This window comes from Acomys russatus, chromosome 32 (genome assembly GCF_903995435.1).
Source record: "Acomys russatus chromosome 32, mAcoRus1.1, whole genome shotgun sequence".
NCBI classification, from domain to species: domain Eukaryota; kingdom Metazoa; phylum Chordata; class Mammalia; order Rodentia; family Muridae; genus Acomys; species Acomys russatus.
The window spans coordinates 45984698-46003754 of record NC_067168.1 but is presented as its reverse complement, the minus strand read 5'-3'; the positions used below and the strand labels follow the sequence as shown (position 1 = coordinate 46003754).

General features: G+C 48.6%; 1 protein-coding gene across 1 annotated transcript in view; it reads right to left on the bottom strand.

Moving 5' to 3' along the window:
• Entpd3 (ectonucleoside triphosphate diphosphohydrolase 3) overlaps positions 1–987 on the bottom strand; it is a 25821-nt gene extending 24834 nt beyond the window's left edge. The window contains exon 1 of the mRNA XM_051140271.1: positions 948–987. Coding sequence (XP_050996228.1) covers positions 948–987 — 40 coding nt within the window. The remainder of the gene's footprint in view (positions 1–947) is intronic.
• Between the last annotated feature and the right edge of the window lie 18070 nt (positions 988–19057).

Sequence of the window (19057 nt, the reverse complement as noted above, 5' to 3'; positions counted from 1 at the left end):
TACAGTGGCTCTTTCCAGAGCATTTCATATAAATTGGTCTTTATGGCCTCAAGTCCTACTCTTTTTGAAGTGAAGAATCAGCAGTTTAGGGCAGAGTTGAGGAACCCCTTCAAGGGCAGGGTGTGTGAAATGTAAGCAGTGTGCCGACCACAGGCTGGGCTGGCCTCCTGGATCCTGGGCCTTCAGCACTTTCCAAGAGAAGAGCTATGATTACCTTCAGCAAACACTTACCCAGCAAAAAAGCTTATTACAAAGTGAGCACAGGAGGCTAGGTCGCACTCACGAAGAAAGGCAACCTAGAGCTGTGCAGTAGTCAGGGCTGGGCAAATGTTAATTGCAGGTGCCTACCTGAGCCTCCTAGAGAGGTGAGAGCTTGGGAGTGTACACATCCCACCTCCACATGAATAGCTTGCCGTGTGTGTGTGTGTGTGTGTGTGTGTGTGTGTGTGTGTGTGTGTGTTCGCGCGCGCCTGGGGAGCTGGGGAGCCAGGCAGCCAGGCTGGGCAGGCTTAGGAGTATGTGGGAAAGAGAAAGACGGTGGTGGTGGGGGGAAGGATTGCTGTACAGCCTATCATAACGCTGACCCCCCCAGAGGGTGTAGCAGCCACTGTGCCTGGACGATCCAACTCAATCAGGATTCACCCCCAAGTCAACAATAACGACATAACACAAGCCTTACGCACAGCGAGGTAAGGAAACCACAAGAGCCGAAATAATGGATTATCCAAACAGGAACAACCATGTAAACCAAACATTGTGTTAGTCCTTGTCTCACGCGGCTTTGTGGGAAAGCATTACTTTTATCTCAAGAATGCCGAGGGCGAAACCTAGGTGAGCCACGGAGTCTGCCGTTCACAGGAGATACGGATGGAGAGCTATGAACCAAAGCTGGGATTCTCCCGGGATCTGACAAAAGCCACGCTAGCCATGCAGTGAGCGGTACTTACCTCCTTGTTCACAAGGCTGGCGGGTCATCACAGTAAACATCTTCTCTCCCAGCTGCAGGGAGAAGAATACGGAATGAGAGTGTGGCCAGCCCTTGACTTCGGAAGTTCAAGAACAAGCTTGCACAGATTAATATTGAACACAACGCCATCTAAATCGAAGCCTCTTTGGGAACAGCGCAGTCAAACCCAGAGCTTCAGAGACCAGTAGAAGCTGGAAGACTCCATAGTCCCCCGCCTTCCCCCTCCCCCCACAATGTAAACCTGGAAGAATGGATATGTTAAAACTTTAGAGAGCGATTTTGAAAATAAGCCCCCAAAGCGCGCGCGTTTGTGTTCTTCTTTCTTTCCCCTTTTCCCTGTAGGTCTCTCCACCTGTGAACAGCACAGAGGCAAAGCAACTCCCCCCTCCTACCCCTTAGGACGATTCACAAGGCTCAGGCTGGGCTGTACTTCAAAGCGCACCAGCAAAGCCGGTTCGCATTGGTGTGTGCTGGTGGCTGCCAGCATGCAGTCAACCTTTAAGGACCCCTGGGCTGTCTCCAGCTTCTGGAGCGGAACACTGGCAATCAGCTATCAGGCCCTGGGGATCGGGGTGGGGAACCGGGAGTGGGCTCATCCCCTGCATCAGCAGGTCTCGGGGTGCTTCGTGACGCCGCGTCCTGTCCCTGCCGGATGACAGTGCCCAGTTCCCCCAGTTTCGGCTCCTGCCTGAGGCCGGCCCTATGTGGGAAGCGATGCCCGGTCCTTCCTTCATCTCTCCCGGCCTCCCGGGAGCCCACTCCATCCCATCCCTGCGCGGGTCCCGACCTTACCTGAGCGCTGCGCTCGCTAGCTGCGGGTTGCTGAAAGGTGGCGGCGCCTCCAGGGTGCAGGAGGCGCGGGAGTCCGGGAGGCGGGGCGAGGTTGGCGTGGGTGGCGTAGCCTGCTGGGGACCGCCTCTGCGCGCTGAGGCCAGGACCTCTTCACCTTCCCAGGCTCCTCCCAACCAGTTCACCCCAGCCTGTCATACAAGAGGATGGAGGGGGTTAAGTGGCTGGTGGGGGGGGGCGACGGACAGCCAATACTTGCCCGCCCCTGTATTAATTATTCCCCCTGTTGCTATGACAAAATACTTGACAAAAGCAACTTGAAGAAAAGGTGACTCACCGCCGTTGGGTACCGGCCATTATCGTGGGGAAGGCACGTTGGCAGGAGCTTGAACAGCGGTCACATCGCATCTGCAGTCAGGTACCAGAGACTTCAGCCTAAAGCACCGTTACCTCCCTCATTCGGGTATGTCTTCCCACCTCAGTTAACCCAGCTCAGAAACCCAGTCTCACACATGCTCAGAAGTTTCGTCTCCTAGGTGATGCAAAATGCTGTAAGCTGACGGTGTGGGTTACCTTAGTGTCCCACCAGGACCCAACCAAATAGCTTCGCACATATTTAGCTTCTAACTCCCTGTGAAGTCCCCTGAGCCCACAGAAGAGGAGGTAATGTGACCTCGCCCCCAGTTCCAAGGGACCCTGAAAGAGCAGCCCCTGCCTCCTAGCCTTCCATCTGCCAAGGCAAATAAAAGATGTATTATTATACTATTTCGTGTGTGTGCGCGCACGCATGCACGCTTGCTTGCACGCTTGCTTGCACGCTTGCTTGCACGCACATACTTGCACACACCACGGATCTTCTGGAATTGGAGCCACAGGTAGTTGTGAGACGCTGTGTGGGCACGGAAAGGCTGAAAGGAGAGCGGAACCCACCTCCCTGCTTTGTACATTGTTTTGAGACAAAGTTTCCCTATGTAGGCCAGGCTGGCCTTGTACCTGTTCTTGCCTTAGCCTTCTGGTGCCTGGGGTCACTCTTGGGCCACCACACACGCTGTAAGGTAACTTTGTTTTCCTAGTTTCCCTGTCAAACCTTCTTAAAGGGAAAAACAGGGTAAAGGGCCAGGTTGGACAAGGCAGGCCATTCTGAGAGCACAGATGACGTCTTGCAGCCCCCTCCAATCTCTCTGGGTGGAGGGGTAGGGGGGTTATAGAGCAGAGCACCTAGAATGGGGCTATGGGTCCCTGGGTCACAGGGGTGCACACTGGGGAGCACAGAACCACACAGACACTCTCTCACATGGTGGCTAACCTGTGGTGGTGATGCCTGGGGACTTGGTGAGAGAGAGAGAGAGATGTCCCTCTGCATTCTGAATGTCACTGAGCCAACTGTCAGGACAAAAACAGCTTGGAAGAGGCCAAAAGGGACAGATGACAAAAGAGTGCAGCCTCAGGACTGCAGAGATCCAAAGGACCTTGGAGCCCATTTCTGGGCAGCTGCTTGGTTCCTCTAAGGGCCCAGAGCAAGAACGCTGAGTATGAGGTTGTTCTGTTGTACTTCCTGTTGCTCTTATAATAGTCTGACCAAAAGCAGCTCGAGGGAGGTAAGCGGGGGGCTTGTGTAGCTTTGCTTCCAGGTCACAGTTCATCAGTGAGGGAAGTCAGGGCAGGAACTCAAGCACAACTCTGAAGTAGAAGTCATTCCCTGCCCAGGACAGTCTGCCCAGGGAATGGTGCCGCCCGCAGTGGGCTGGGCCCTCCTACATCAAGACAATCCCCAATAAACATGTCCACATGTCAGTCTGACCTAGGCAGTTCCTCCGAGGCTTTCTTCTCAAATGCCTCTAGGTTGCATCAAGTTGACAATTAAAGCTAACTAGAACAGAGGTCTGGGACCATCCCTCCTTGTGGCTCAGTATGTCTGGAAGGAAGAGCTGAGGGCAAGGTCCTTGGCCTGCCTGCCTTCTCCTAAAGATCCACCAGTTTGCTTCTGTGCAAGCAGACTGAAGTCCCTGTGAGACACGAGGGCCTGAAGAGAGGGACTCCCCACTTTAAAGCCTCTGAGCCTAGAGAAGGGAGCACAAGCCATGGCCCTGTGGTGAGTGTGACAGTGTGTGAATGTGTGTGTGTGAGTATGAGTGAGGGTGAGAGTGTGTGTAGGTGTACTGTGTGAATGTGTGTGAACGGTTTATGTGAGTGTATGTGGGTGAGCATGAGAATGTGTGAGTACATTGTGTGAATATGGGTGTGTAAAGGTTTGTGTGAGTGTGAGCAAGTGTGTGAGGAGTGTTTATGGATGTGTGTGAGTGTGAGCGAGTGTGTATGTGTCTACAGGAGGCAGTGCTGGACGGAGGTGGGGCAGGTGTGTGAGCTGCATATGAGATGTATTTTCTTTGAACACTATGGGGCACTGGAACATAGCACCTCTTGTAAAGCCTGGGTCTCTAAGCGTCCAGGGGAACAGGAGTCCACTGACCGAAGCTGGCACTAAGAGAGATGAGCGCTAAGGTATATTCCTGTCACAGTAATGGCTCTCGTGAGCTGCTAAGAGCTGAGAAGGGTCCTTGAGGCCAGGGACATTGCAGTGCATCTGAAAATAGCCAAGATCCTTCTGAGCCAATGTTTCTTTTTGCTTGCCCCAGTCTCCAAGCCTCCTCTGTGAGCCCTTGTGAGTGGCTTCAGCCCCCTTTTATTTCCCTGGAAGCTCTGCTCAGGTTCACACTGACCAAACATCTCTGCAGTCCCTGGGCTAGCCAAGTCATTTGAAGGCACTTCACCACCCTCCTGAAAAGACAGATAGTGAAACGCACAGGTGCACACTGCCTTTACCACCCTCAGCTCTAGAACACACGCACACACATACATAAGCCTTCAACACCCTGCTCACAAAATAACACAGGTGTGGTGTTTTGTTGGTTTTCTTTTTTGAGACAGGGTTTCTCTCTGTAGCCCTGGCTCTCCTAAGACTTTCTTTGTAGACCAGGCTGGCCTCTAACTCACAGAGATCCACTTGCCTCTCCAAGTGTTGGGATTAAAGGCGTGTGCCACCACGCTGAACAATGCAGGGGTTTTACTTGCTATCAAGCCATGTTTAAAAAAAAAACAAAAAACTACAGCAACTAAGCAGGATTGGGTAGAGGAATCTAGTAAAATCTAGTAAGCTATCTGCAGAGCAGGAGAAACAGAGCCCTAGCCGACTACAGCCTGTGGAGTTTACACCGTGATAAAAGAGACGCTGAAATGGTGCTGAAGCTGCTGGCTGATTGGGATCCTAGCACTCACTGTGTCCCAAAATAGATTTTTAGATGGATTTAAAGTTGAAACATAAGAATAATAATGTAATGCACTAAGAAAATATAGAACACTTTTATCATTGGGGAATCCACTTCTTCCAGCATAAGTTCAAAGCAAGAAGATAAAGCCAATCAACTTGATCCCTGAGGAGGAAAACTGATACACAGAGAGGAGAAAGACAACACAAGGAGGTGTAAGGATGTGATGGCAGAGTCTGGAAAACGGTTCCGCGGGTAAAGGTGACGTAAGTCTGATGACCTGAATTCCACCAAGACCCACATGGTGGACAGAGAGAACAATTCTTGCCAGTTGCCCTCTGCCCTCCACACATTTGTTATGTCATGAGCATCACCTCCCAACACACAAAATAATAAACAATTAAAAATAATGTCATAGCAAAGAGCTCACGTTATGACAGAGTGAAGTCCTGTTGTAGAATAAGAGGAATATCTAAAATAGGAAAATAAATAACATGCAATAGCTAAATTCAAAAGAAATATAAATGGTCAGTAAGTCTGAAAACAGGCTCAATTCCACTGGTTTCCATGTAAACTTTATCCTATATGAATGTGCTAAGTAAATATACAAATGTGTGTGTGTGAGTGTGAGTGAGTGCATATGTATGTGTTTATGTGTGTGGATGTGTATGAGTGTGTGAGTATGTGTAAGTATGTATGTGTGTATGTGAAAGTGTGTGAGTGTGTAAGTAAGTCTGTGTGTATGAATATGGGTGTCTTGTTTGTTTGCCTTTTGTTCTTTTTGTTTGTTTGTTTGTTTCCAGACAGGGTTTCTCTGTGTAGCCTTGGCTGTCCTGAACTCGCTTTGTAGACTAGGCTGGCCTCGAACTCACAGAGATCCGCCTGCCTCTGCCTTCTGAGTGCTGAGATCACACACATGTGCCACCACACCCAGCTTGTCTATGTTCTTTGGGTCAGGGTTTCACTCACTGTTTGGCACAGGCTGGGCTCACACTCAGAGCATCCCTCCTGGGTTGGCCTCCCTCTCTGCTCTCGGGATTATAGATGTGAGGCACCACACCCAGCTTAAAATCTTAGCCTCTTGGCCAGGCTGTGGTGGCACACGCCTTTGATCCCAGCACTCAGGAAGCAGAGGCAGGAGGATCACTGTGAGTTCGAGGCCAGCTTTATAAAGCGAGTCCAGGACAGCCAAGGCTACACAGAGAAACCCTGTCTCAGAAAAATCTTAAAAAAGAAAAAAAACTTAGCATCTTTACACAAGATTTCTTTTGTTTGTTTAAGACAGGCTCTCTTTGTAATGCTGGCTGTCCTGGAACTCACTACATAGGTTAGGCTGGCCTTGAACTAACAGAGACTCGCAGGCCTTTGCCTCAGGAGTTCTGGGACTAAAGGCGTTTTCCACTATGCCTGGTAATAAAATTTCTTTCTAACAACGTTTTAAAGGACATGTGGATGTGTGCTTTTGTCTAGTTTTGACAAAACTGTCAAAAACATGCATAGGAGGAAGTGTTGCTGGGAACTGGATGTCTATTTGTAGAAGAACTAAACGGATCTATGTCTCCTTCGCTGCCCAGAAACCAAGTCAAACTGGACGGAAGCCCTCAAGGTCAGGCCAGAAGCTGGAGCTCAACAGAGGGAGGTGAATAAAAGGCGCCAGGTTGGAGGCACAGGCGAAGGTCTTCTACCCAGTAGCTCCAACAGTACCAGAAATGATCCCAAGAATTGGAACATGGGAAATTAAGAGCTTCTGCACAGCAAAGGAGATGATCAGCCCATGAAGACAGGAGCAGCTATGGAGGAACAAAAGAAGTCTTTGCCACGTGTACAGAGGACAGGAAAGAGCTAGGGAAAGACCCTCAAACACCAAACACCCAGGAGTCCAGCCACCCAGCCACTCCACGCTCTGCTAAAAAACTGAGTCAGTAGTTCTCAGAAGAAATGCACCAGGACATGGAAACAGCCTAAATGTCCCTCAGTAAAAGAATGGATAATGAAACTGTGGTACATTTACACTATGGAATACTACCCAGCTATTAAAAACAAGGAATTCCCGAAATTTATGGACAAATGGATTGAACTAGAAATGATCATATGAGTGAGCTAACCCAGAAGCAGAGAGACTCAAATGGTATATACTCACTTATAACTGGACACTAGCCCAAGGGGCATGTCTCATGAAAGTCTTCACTTACCAGGAAAATGGGATAGTGGTGAGGACACCCTAAGGTGGGAGAAATATAGGAGATAGGGAAATAGATGGATCTAGAGAGTCCTAGAAGCCTACAAGAAGAACACTATGATGGGCGGATCTGGGCCCAGGGGTTCTGCTCGATCTATGGCACCAACTAAAGACAATATGTGCAGTCATCATCAAACCCCTACCCAGACCTAGCCAAGGGACAGAATATTCTCCACAGTTAAGTGGAGACTGGGGACTGACTTCCACATGAACTCAGGTGCCCCTTATTTGGCCATGTCCCCTTGATGGGGAGGCCTGATGGCACTCGGAGGAAGGATGGCAGACTACCAAAAAGAAACTTGATACCCTAGCATCATATTCAAGGGGAGGAGGTCCCCCTCAGTCACAGTCATAGGGAAGGGGAATGGGGTGAAAGCGGGAGGGAGAGGAGGGAGGAATGGGAGGATGCACAGGACGGGATAGCAATTGAGATGTAATATGAATGATTTTATTTTTTAATAAAAAATTAAAAAAAAAAAAGAAGTGCAAATGGCCAATAAACACTCCAATCAGTGTCCACCATTCTTGGCCACCAAGAAAATGCAAATCAAGGCTGCTCTGATTCCCGCTCCACCTCAGTCACATGATTCTTATGAAGGCTCTGAGGCCACTGGGACAACTCAGCTGGGAAGAGCACTTTCTGCTCTCACAGCGAACCCAAGTCTGTTTCCGGCACTGTGTCAGGCAGCTCACGTGTAACTCAGCTCCAGGGGATCCCTCCCACTTCTCTTCTGGCCTCTGTGGGCAACCCCCCCCACACACACATAAAATTTTTTTAAAAATCAGAAATAAGTATGACAACACCCTGGAGAGGAAACAGAAGCCCAACTGTCCACTGGTGGGAATGTAAACTTGTTCAGTCATCGTGGAGATTAATGTGGTAATTCCTCAAAAACAAAAACAAAGACAAAAAACAAACAAAAACAAAAACAAAAAACAAAAAACAAAAACACAGCCGGGCAGTAGTGGCACACACCTTTAATCCCAGCACTTGGGAGGCAGAGGCAGGCGGATCAGTGTGAGTTTGAGGCCAGCCTGGTCTACAGAGTGAGTCCAGGACAGCCAAGGCTACACAAAGAACCCTGTCTCAAAATAAAAAATAAAATAAAATAAAATAAAAAATAGAGAAAAAGAAAAAGTGAGCAGAGGGAAGGAACTAGGTTGGGGAAGAAAAAGAGTCAGCTGGAGGGTGGAGAGGCGTGGGAAGGAAATGTGTGAAATAAAGTACCATGACACTATCATAAAACCCACTACTATGTGTGCTGACCCAAAACACTCAATAATGGGGAGCCCAGTGGCACCGTTTGGAGCAGGCGTAGGGCATCAGGCCTCAGCGCGGCTCTGTGGAGGAGGCTTTGCGCTGCCTGTGTTCCTCTCCTGGGAGTGTTACCAGGCTCCGTCCTGGCTCTTTGGCCTTTGTCCCCTCCTTCCTGTCCCTAGAGAACTCCCCAAGTCCCACTTCATTTCTGTTCACATGGACCCCTCTCAGGCTTCCCCTTGTCCTTACAGACCTGACTTCTTCATGTGCCTCACAGGCACCTCACATTTATGGAGTCTCATCCTGAGCTTTTTCCTCTGCTTCTCGGAGCCATGAACTCCATCAGTTTCTGTCAGCTCAGTGGGCAGCTGCACACACAGAGAAAACCTGAAACCTGAGGAATATGTCTGATTATCTTCCTTCATTCCCCATAGTCAACCACTCACAGGTACTGACCTCTGACCTCTGACCTCTCCACTGTGGTGGAAGGAGGAACTGGCGTTACAGATGGCTGTGAGCCAGCATGTGGGTCTGGAAACCAAACAGGCAAGTGTCCATAGCCACTGAATCATCTCTCCGGCCTCGAAGTATTATTTTCAAATAATAAATTTTTTGTTTTCCATTTTTAAATTTGGAGTTCTTGGGGTTGTAGGAACTTCTCTGCTAAACAATTCACAGATGAGAACACAGGAACCCCCTTTTTATAAAACACGGTCTCTGCCTTTGTGAGAGCACAGAGGACAAAGCCTTGCAGGGCAGCCAACTTCATAGTCAGAGACTTCTGCACACCTGTGTACATTGTGTTCTCTCTAAATTTGATCACCTGAACCACTGCATGGCTTGTGGACTATGCCCAGTTTACTTCTGGACTTGACTGGCCTAAACTTACCTCTCCTGGCAGGTTGCATTCCACATTCTTCTCATAGTTTTTGGGTTTTTTTGTTTTTGGTCTGGTTCCCAACCACCACCCTGACACATCATTCTGCTAATGGCCGTCTCGGCATGGGGCCTTTGTGATCAAGGGTCTGGCCAACTTTCTTATCCATATCATTTCTTTCTTTCCACTTTAAAAATTTTGTTGTCTAACCCCTTGCTTAAAAGCAAAGAGATATTTGGTTTCTAACCTAAGTGCAACGTCTTAGCTTTTCAGAGCAATTTCCATCTTCCAGATAAACATCTAAGACTGCAAAGACTTCTCCAGGCACCCCCTTGGACCCATAGATCTCCATGTTTAATGAGCATCCAGCGTGTTCTAGCATGCAACCTCAGTGGTGATTTCTTTATAGGCTGAAGCATAAACACACACACACAGCTGGGTGTGGTGGTGCACGCCTTTAATCCCAGCACTTGGGAGGTAGAGGCAGGCAGATCGCTATGAGTTTGAGGCCAGCCTGGTCTACAAAGTGAGTCCAGGATGGCCAAGGCTACACAGAGAAACCCTGTCTCAAAAAACCAAAAATAAATAAATAAATAAATAAAAATAAACACACACACATACACACACACACACACACACACACACACACTTACACACACACTCACTCACACACACAGTGTTTGCAGCTAATGGTTTGTCACCATTAAGTGATGTTCCTGCTTATTGCAAAAAATGTTTTTCATTTTATTTTTTGCTGTGTTTTGTTTTTGGCTTATGTTTTCCATCCTAAGTGTACGATGTCTTCCATAACAGTTTGTTTTACCTTCACTTTATGGAGGGCACCGAGGGCCTGGACAACAGCCTGTTCTGTTCGAGGTCTCTCGGTCTCCCTTGACCAACAACTCAAAACAAGGACGTCATGCCTGGCACTGGGGTTTTCCTTAGATAGTCTAAAGGGTGGGGAAAGCATATCATCTCAAGTGGCACAATTTCAAATATGTATAAATATATGTGTATGTGTAACATATACGTCATTTTAAGTAAACATAAAATGATATGATTCAGCCAGGCATGGTGGTGCACACCTTTAATCCCAGCAGTCTCCTTTGTGTTAGTCCTCCTTCCCTCTCTGTGTTTCCCTCCCTCTTCTCCTGCCGCCCCCTCCCCCATTTTAAAGTTCTGTTCTAGTTTGGTGTCTGTGTCTATGATTAAAAACCAAGGGGGGGGGGTGCTGGAGAGATGGCTCAGTGGTTTTAAGAACACCGACTGCTCTTCCAGAGGTCATAAATTCAGTTCCCAGCAACCACATGGTGGCTCACAACCATCTATGATGTGATCTGATACCCTCCTCTGGCCTGCAGGTGTACAGGCAGTCAGAGCATTGTATACATAATAATAAATAAATAAATCTTAAAAAAAAAAAAAAAAAAGAAAGACCCAGGTGTGGTGGCGCACGCCTTTAATCCCAGCACTCGGGAGGCAGAGGCAGGCGGATCGCTGTGAGTTCGAGGCCAGCCTGGTCTACAAAGTGAGTCCAGGACGGCCAAGGCTACACAGAGAAACCCTGTCTCGAAAAACCAAAAAAAAAAAAAAAAAAAACCCCCCCCCCCCAAAAAAAAAAAAAAAAAGCAAGACCAAGCTGGATGTGGTGGTGCATGCCTTTAATCCCAGCACTCGGGAGGCAGAGGTAGGTGGATTGCTGTGAGTTCGAGACCAGCCTAGTCTACAAAGAGAGTCTAGGACAGCCAAGGCTACACAGAGAAACTCTGTCTCGAAAAACAAAAACAAAAAAACCAAGACCAAATGCATCCTTGGGGTAGGAAAGGACTTATTTCAGTTTACAGACCATGGTCCCCCAGAGTGGGACTCCAGGGCAGGAGCTCAAGCAGACACTGAAACATAGACAGGAAAGGATGCTGCGAGCCAGCTTGCTCCCCTCTTCTCTCCCAGGGGCTGCCTGTCCAGGGGTGGCTCCGCCCACAGTGGGAGGGCCCTTTCCTTCATTAGCATAAAACCGCCCCACAGACACGCCCACCCCTGACCCTTCCACAGACCTGTGAAGCTAACTTGAAGTTTTCTCTGTTGTACATAAACTCTCCACACACTCTGCCTCCCGCATTCTCCACCCTTTTTTCCCTGCTCTGACCACAGAAGTGTCACTGAAGCTCCCTTGCCAACTGCCCTGTGTTTAGATTGCTAATGGGAATCTAGAGAAAGTCGGGTGGAGAAGAAGAGAGCGTAAATACTCTGGCCCCTCTTGCTCTCATTAGTTGCATCTTCTAGCACAGAGCTTCTCAAACCGTGGGTCATGACCCTATGTGGGGTCACATTATTGAATGTAGAGGTCATAAATTTAGCAACAGTAAAAGCTTTCCGAAGGTACAAACATGAATCTGCTATCAAGTAAATAAGGAATCCGAAGTGTTTCCGGCAGCACCTGCCTGCGCTGTACCACACTGAGTCACTACAGCCCTGATTCTGAACACATGACACGCACATTCCTGCGCACGCCAGGGCAAACACCTCAGTTCAGATTACATGCACATCCTCTCCGGGCATAAAACTACAGTTTCAGCGCAGCCCCGCCCCGCCTTGGCGCGCTCAGCCAAATGCTAGGAAGGATTATGCTAAGTCATCACCCACTGTTTTTAAAGCGGCTGTCTTACATGTTTGAGTCTTTTGTTTGTGTCCGGTGCACATCGGGGCCAGATGAGGTGTCAGATCCTCCTAGGGCTAGAGTTACAGGTAATTGTGTGAGCTGCTGTGTGGGTGCTGGGAATTGAATCTGGGGCCCCTGGTTATCTCTCTGATTGTCACGTGTTATGAAGCATGGAGTTCTTACTCCACATAGAAAGCTTTCTGCTCTTACAGAAGTACGGCGGCTTGAACTTTGGCATTTTTCTGCCATTTTCCCTCCGCATATAAGTGCCACATGCTTATCTTCAGATTGCGTTATGTTCCAACGAAGCAAGTCCATCTTACTGCTATGCAAATTCTCTTGTCACTGACAAATGATAAAGCGTATTCATCTTTTCACTTGAAATCTGCTACGCTAACGGGAGGCAAGGATTCGCCCATCAGAGTGGAAGATGATGAATGGAGTCAGATATTAGGAGTTGGAGAGATAGCTCAGTGGTTAAGAACACTGGCTGCTCTTTCAGAGGACCCAGGTTCTGTTCCCAGCATCCATGTGGCAACTCATAACACTCTTTTTTTTTTTAATTAATTAATTTACTTCTTTTGTATACAGTGCTCTGCCTGCATATACACCTGCAGGCCAGTAAGAGGGCATCAGATCCCATTATAGATGGTTGTGAGTCACCATGTGGTTGCGGGGATTGAACTCAGGACCTCTGGAAGAGCAGTCAGTGCTCTTAACCTCTGAGCCATCTCTCCAGCCCCACTCACAACACTCTTATCTCTAGTCCTAGGGGATCCAGTGCCCTCTTCTGGCTTCCTTTGTCACCAGGCACAAACAAAATATTCATGTTCATAAGATTAATAATAATAATAAAGTTGGTGATGAGATATCAGAATGCTTCCTAGGGTTTAGCTGGGCAAGCCAAGATGGATGGGGCTGTGTTGGGATCCTAGTTCTATACAGGTGACACCCTGGCTAGGAGGTTCTTAGAGGAGGCTGACTATGCCTTGGTCAAGGCTAGTCTTTGCCAACAATTTTCCTCTCAATCTTCCAGTTCAATGATTTTCTCTTCAACTGGGTCTATCCAGCTAACCCTTGGCAGTCTGACCCCATTATAGGCATAGTGACTTCTAAACAGGGAGGAGAATAGAGTAAAAAGTGTCTGTTCTAAGGATTCGATGTGGCCAATTTGTAAGATGATACAGTTGTTGAAGTTTTGTTTTCTTTAAAACCCAGCTATGTTTCTGCTTAATCTCAAGTGTGGGGTGTGGAGCTGCTGTTAGATTGTCCACACCTGGTGAATTCCACCTGCGGCTCAGAGAGGACATAAACAGCAGAGCCCAGAGAGAGAGAGGAGGACACTTTCAGAACTTCAGAACGCTCTGAGCGACAGTTCTAGGAGGTGGTCAGAGGAGGAAGACGGCTGCTGGTTCATTTGCTGTTTAGCTGGACTGCTGGATATCCTGACCACTGAGAGTGGCGTTGCCCCAAAGAACCCAACACCCTAACCAGCCACAAGTAGCTAAAGAGAACTCTGTCCCCTGTCCCCACTAACCTCCCTTCTGCCCTGTCTAGTGTTGGTGGGGTGGTGGTGGAAGGGAGATAGAGGTATAAGAAACCCAATTAAAACAGGTAATAAAAAATAGTGCCAACAGGGTGCAGCGCCTCCTGGTTCGTGAGATACGTGTTCATCTCTCCCGCACATTTTCTCACAGTTTCTACAATGGTGGTCTGTGTCTGTTACCTGGAGTAAGCCATGCCCAGTCTAAACAGCATAAGAGCGTGATGGGGCAGGGTGTGCTTGAGTGTGGCTGTGCACTCCAGGGAATTGACGTGCACAGGTTGGGGCATGTTTGGCCTTCTGCATGACATGCTGCATACAAAGCAAGGAACTGTGTGTGCATGGATGTGCTGAGTCACAGGCACTCCAGGTTTGGGGTAAGGCAACATTTTGAGCCAATTGCCTATACCTTTTTGTTTCAGGCATAAAAACATAGCAATGCCTGGGTGACTTTAATGACTTCTATTCTTTAGTCATGTAAGATATTTGTTTAGATAGCCCAGGCTGGGTGGCTCACGGAGAGCGTGCCACCCAGCCTGGGCAGTGGGTAGCTTTGCTGTCTCACCTTGTGGAAGGGTGGAGGCTGCCTCTTGGCTCACCTGTCTCTTCATGGCACTGCTCTGGGCGAAAACACCAGAGAGGGAGTGAGAACTGCTGGTCTTGACTTGGCCAGGAGACGCCCAGCTCTTCCTTTCACTTCTCTCTTCCCTTTCATTATAGTTCCCAAAAGTGCTGGTGTGGGCAAAAGAGAGAAACCCTGACATTCCAGACCGCCTTGTCCTGTGTCTGTTGCACTGGAGCCAGGCAGCACGAGTACAGCATTGCTATTGGGGTGTGTGTTTGTGTGTGTGTGTGTGTGTGTGTGTGTGTGTGTGCGCGCGCGCGCATATGCACGTGTGTGGTATACATGTGTGTGGTGTGCATGTATGTGGTGTGTATGCGCTATGTGTGTGCATGTATATGTGCATGCATGTTGAATGTGTGCAAGCATGTGGGTGTATGTGTGTGCTCATTTACACAGGTTCCTTTTTGTCAATTTGACACAAATTAGAGTACCTAGGATGAGGAACCCTCAACTGTGGAGTTGCTTTCACTAGACTGGCTTGAGCCCCTGCATGCTGTAAAGAGAAAACCAAGTCTCAAGGGTTGCTTTCGTACCTGCCACCCAACTCCCTCCACACAATAGTTTTTTGTTTTTTAATATTTGTACAAGCGATGGGGACACATGCCTTTAATTGCAGCACTCAGGAGTCAGAGGCCGATGGATCTCAGTGAACTCAAGGCCAGCCTTGAGCAAGTCGGAGGCCAATCAGAGTTACACAGACAAACAGTCTCAAAAAACCAGTAATGAACAAGCAACAATCCAAGGACTGCTCGGCAGCCACAAGACTGTTCTCTTTATGTTGCCATACAGGGCCTTGCCATGTCCTTGATTCTTGTGCCACGGTCTGCAGTGCTGCCATGACAGATGTGTGTCGCTGTCCCTACCCACCTTCGATGGGTCGGGTAACAAGAAGGGATGCGGGTGATGCCCACCTTTGTGAGAGAGAAACCCAGTTGACTAAGTGAAGGAGAGAGAATCCACAGGAGGGTGGCCTAGGAGCCACCTCAGGCTTTGCTCGCATTCTTCTACCTAAAAACTCCTTTGTCTCCCACTAATTTGTATAGAGAACATGACAAGAGGAGCCAACTGCATCGTCACTTTGAGTAACGTCATTTAAAAACTTCTTTAGGGTTAAGTCAAAAGTTGTGATCAAAACAAAACAAAACAAACCAACAAACAAAAAAGATATGATCACTAGCCTTCTAACTTACGCCCTTAACTTTAGGGTTTTTTGGTGAGGGGTTATGGCTGTTTTTAAATATAGAAACATCAAGTTATAAACCCATCAGGCTAGGATGACACTGCTAATTATACTGACAGCTGCAGATAATAGCATGAACCCAGTACCAAAAATAAACCAGACCGTGGATAATGGGAATCCAAAAACACAGGCAGAGGCAGTGACGAAGTTAATGTAATCTGACTTTTCTTCCTCCCAGCTGATTTTACTTTGGAATCTGAAACTTACCTTGTTAGCTAAATTAGGGTTGGGGAAGGGAGGCATCCACTGACTCGAGAAAAAGCCATGGAAACCTGGAGTCTTGATACTATTTTGATTGTTTTAGTTATGAAATCATACAGGGCCACAGTATGGAACACACACAGCGTGAACTGATACATCAGGCTAAGGCGTCCATCGCCCGCTCATAGGGTGGAGCCCTCGCTCTTTCCTAGGCGTTCACAAACTGTACAGGAGCTCCTGTGGGTGATAGTGAGTTCACGGGCTGTGGAGCACATGCCTCTGAGTGCTTTGGGGTGCTCCCTGCTGCGGAGCCTCCTTCTCTGCCTCCCCAGCCTCTGACAGTCACAAGCACACTTGGCAACCACCTGTTTTAGCTTTCACGTGTGAATTGGAACATGAAGGATCTGTCTTTCTGCCTCTCATTCATCTCACAGAATCCCTTCCAGCTCCTTCCATTTTGCTGAAAATGGCAAGACACCTTTCTTTTTTTATGGCAAAGTAGTGTTCCTTTTTTGTAGATATACCATAGTGCCCACGTCCAGTCACCTGTGGATAGGCCTTCTGATCTGTTGCCCGTCTTAGCTACTGAGAATGGTGCAGTAACAAGCACAGGTGCATGGGCTGCTTTCGATATGCTATTAATATCATTTCCTTTAGGTATACACCCAGAAGTGAGCTAGCTGGACTGTGTGGCCGTCCCAGTTTTAGTCAAGAGAAATCTGTGTGCTGTCCTCCCCAGTTGGGCCAACTTACAATCTCATCGACAGCAGGTGAGAGTCCCCTTCTCCTCAGCCTCACCAGCACCATTTCAATTTTCCCACAGTCTGGTTGGTTGCTTGGTTGGTTTGGTTTTGCAAAATAGAGTTTCTCTGTGTAGGCTTGACTGTACTGGAATTCCCAGATGCCTGGGCCAGGCCACACTGCTGTCACTCCTCTGGTCCTGAGGACTGTAGAACTCTGCAGATGTGGATGGAACTTCCTAGGGGCGGCACATGGGGGCCGATGGGTCTATACACCACCTGATTAGATTCTCCGTGACTGTGAGAGTTAGAAGGTCAAGGATCAAGCTCATCTCCAGCTGTCGTTAGTTCTCTTACTAGCCATCTGTCTCCCACTCTGTATCTGACTTAGCATCCTGTTGTCAATCAAATAAAGATATCAGAACGCATGACTTGGCTGGCCACTGACCTCTGCCACACAGGCGCTAAGATGTCATTAGTTAGCATCAGAAACCTGGAGCACAGGTTTCTCCACCTCATTGTCACACACCTGCTTGAGCCCCTCCCCATCTATGCATTTGATCGGTGCCTTGATTCACAACTGACTATAAAAGCAACTGCTCCCTCAATGGCATGTGCCTGGCTGAATCCATGTCCCGGGCCATGGTTATCACATTTGGTTGGAAACAAATGATCGCTTATTCCACCTGGAGCAAGAGGGTTTGTTGTTAGTTTGCCTCAGTTCAGGCCAACAAGCCCTTTGGGTGTCTGCCAGGGTTCAAGCACACTAGCTCCTAGAGTGAGTGGCTTTCACATGCAAGAAAGACACAGGACACGCCTTGCCTATATCCCTTTACTAGGGCCACTGGAAAGAGCCGGCACCCTCCTTCAAGTGCTCCTTCACCCAAGACACCTGCCTGGTAGGTTCCCCCTCAGGAGGATGAGCAGGAACTTGACCCAGCAGATGGACCACAGTAAGTATGAAGTGTGGACCTGCTTATGTGGTAGTTCACTAGCAGGGATAGCTGCTTCAAGGGCTGGAGATGCATGGTAGGATGTGAACAGCACGTGGTAGGGTGTGACGCCCGCGCCACTGCAGTACCGAGTCGAGGGCGAGGGACTGCGGATTTAACTCATACACACACACACACACACACACACACACACACACAATAACACAGCGGCACCTTCGTGCTAAGAGAGCAGCAGCCGCAGCAGCAGCGGCGGCAGCGGTTTATTATTCTCGTCCCTCAGAGTTCCAAAGAGCCTTCTTATAGGCGCAAAACAGAAATCCTCCTCCCAGGTGAGATCCCTCAAGAGGTAATCGCACACAGGAGGACAAGTCTCAAGGAAGGGAGAGGCGTGTTCTCAGAGCAGTAAACATGACTAGCTAACCAAGATAAACACAGACATGGAAGCTGTTAGAAACAGGACATAAAACAGCAAGACAGGCAGGCAGCCCAGTTGGGCCTGGTTCCTACAGTAGGGGCAGCCTGACATCTTCTCAGTCTTCACACACAGTCATTGGGACAGAGGGGGACTGGCTGCTGCATCTAGATGTGGCTTGTCCTGGTCCAGGGCCACCTTCAGGAGGACGAGCTGTCTTGTGACACATGCACTAGGCTGTGGTCCTGAGGCCACCTCTTCTCTCACCCTTGATTTTCCAGCTGAGCCATGTCTACATCATTTGGACCTCAGCACGTTCCAGAAGGCTTGGCCCCCCAGCCCCCAGCCCCTCGGTGCCTACACAGGGGCAGGGACTTAGGCAGGCACAAACCCGTATGTCTGTCTGTGCACAGTTCTGCCACATGGAATAAAATGGGAAGCGAGTCCTATTCCTACATTGTGCTTTGCTTTTGTTTTTTGTTTTTGTTTTTTTGAGACAGGGTTTCTCTGTGCAGGCTTCGCTGTCCTGGACTAACTTTGTAGACCAGGCTGGCCTCTAACTCACAGCGATCCACCTGCCTCTGCCTCCCGAGTGCTGGGAGTAAGGCATGCACCACTACTGCCTGTCTCTACATTGTGTTTTGTATATTGTCTTAAAAAGTTTGAGAATTTGGTGGGGCATGGTGGCGCACAACAGCACATGGGAGGCAGAGGCAGGAGGATCACTGTGAGTCCGAGGCCAGCCTGGTCTACAAAGCAAGTCCAGGACAGCCAAGGCTACACAGAGAGACCCTGTCTTGAAAAACAAAAAACAAAAAACAAAAAAGTTTGAGAATTCATGGAGAGCTGGTCACCCATGTTTCTCCCTGAGATGTGTGACAAGACCTTGACTGGGGTCACAGTGGGGTAGATGTGTCTGCTACATGCCCTGCCACATCCATTAGTGAATATGTTATGAGGGTTTCCTAGAAACAGCCTGGATTCTGAGCATCTGATGTGGCCAAGTCATCTGTTGCCTGGTAGTGACTAAAGACATCCATTCCAGCTGACTGACTCATGTAAATATGAACCAGGACCCGAGGCTGAGAAGAGAAACACACCAACATCTATGGAGAAAATCGAGAGAGCTGGAGAGACAATAAAAACATCAATAACACCAAAAAAGGAAGCAGAGAATCTCAGCTAGTGAAGACAATGTACACAGCAGAGGGAAAGCTCAGAGTTCTGAGCCCACCACTGAGGTCCCACACAGACTTGAAGCCAGTGTGTGCAGTGAGGGAGAAGGAGT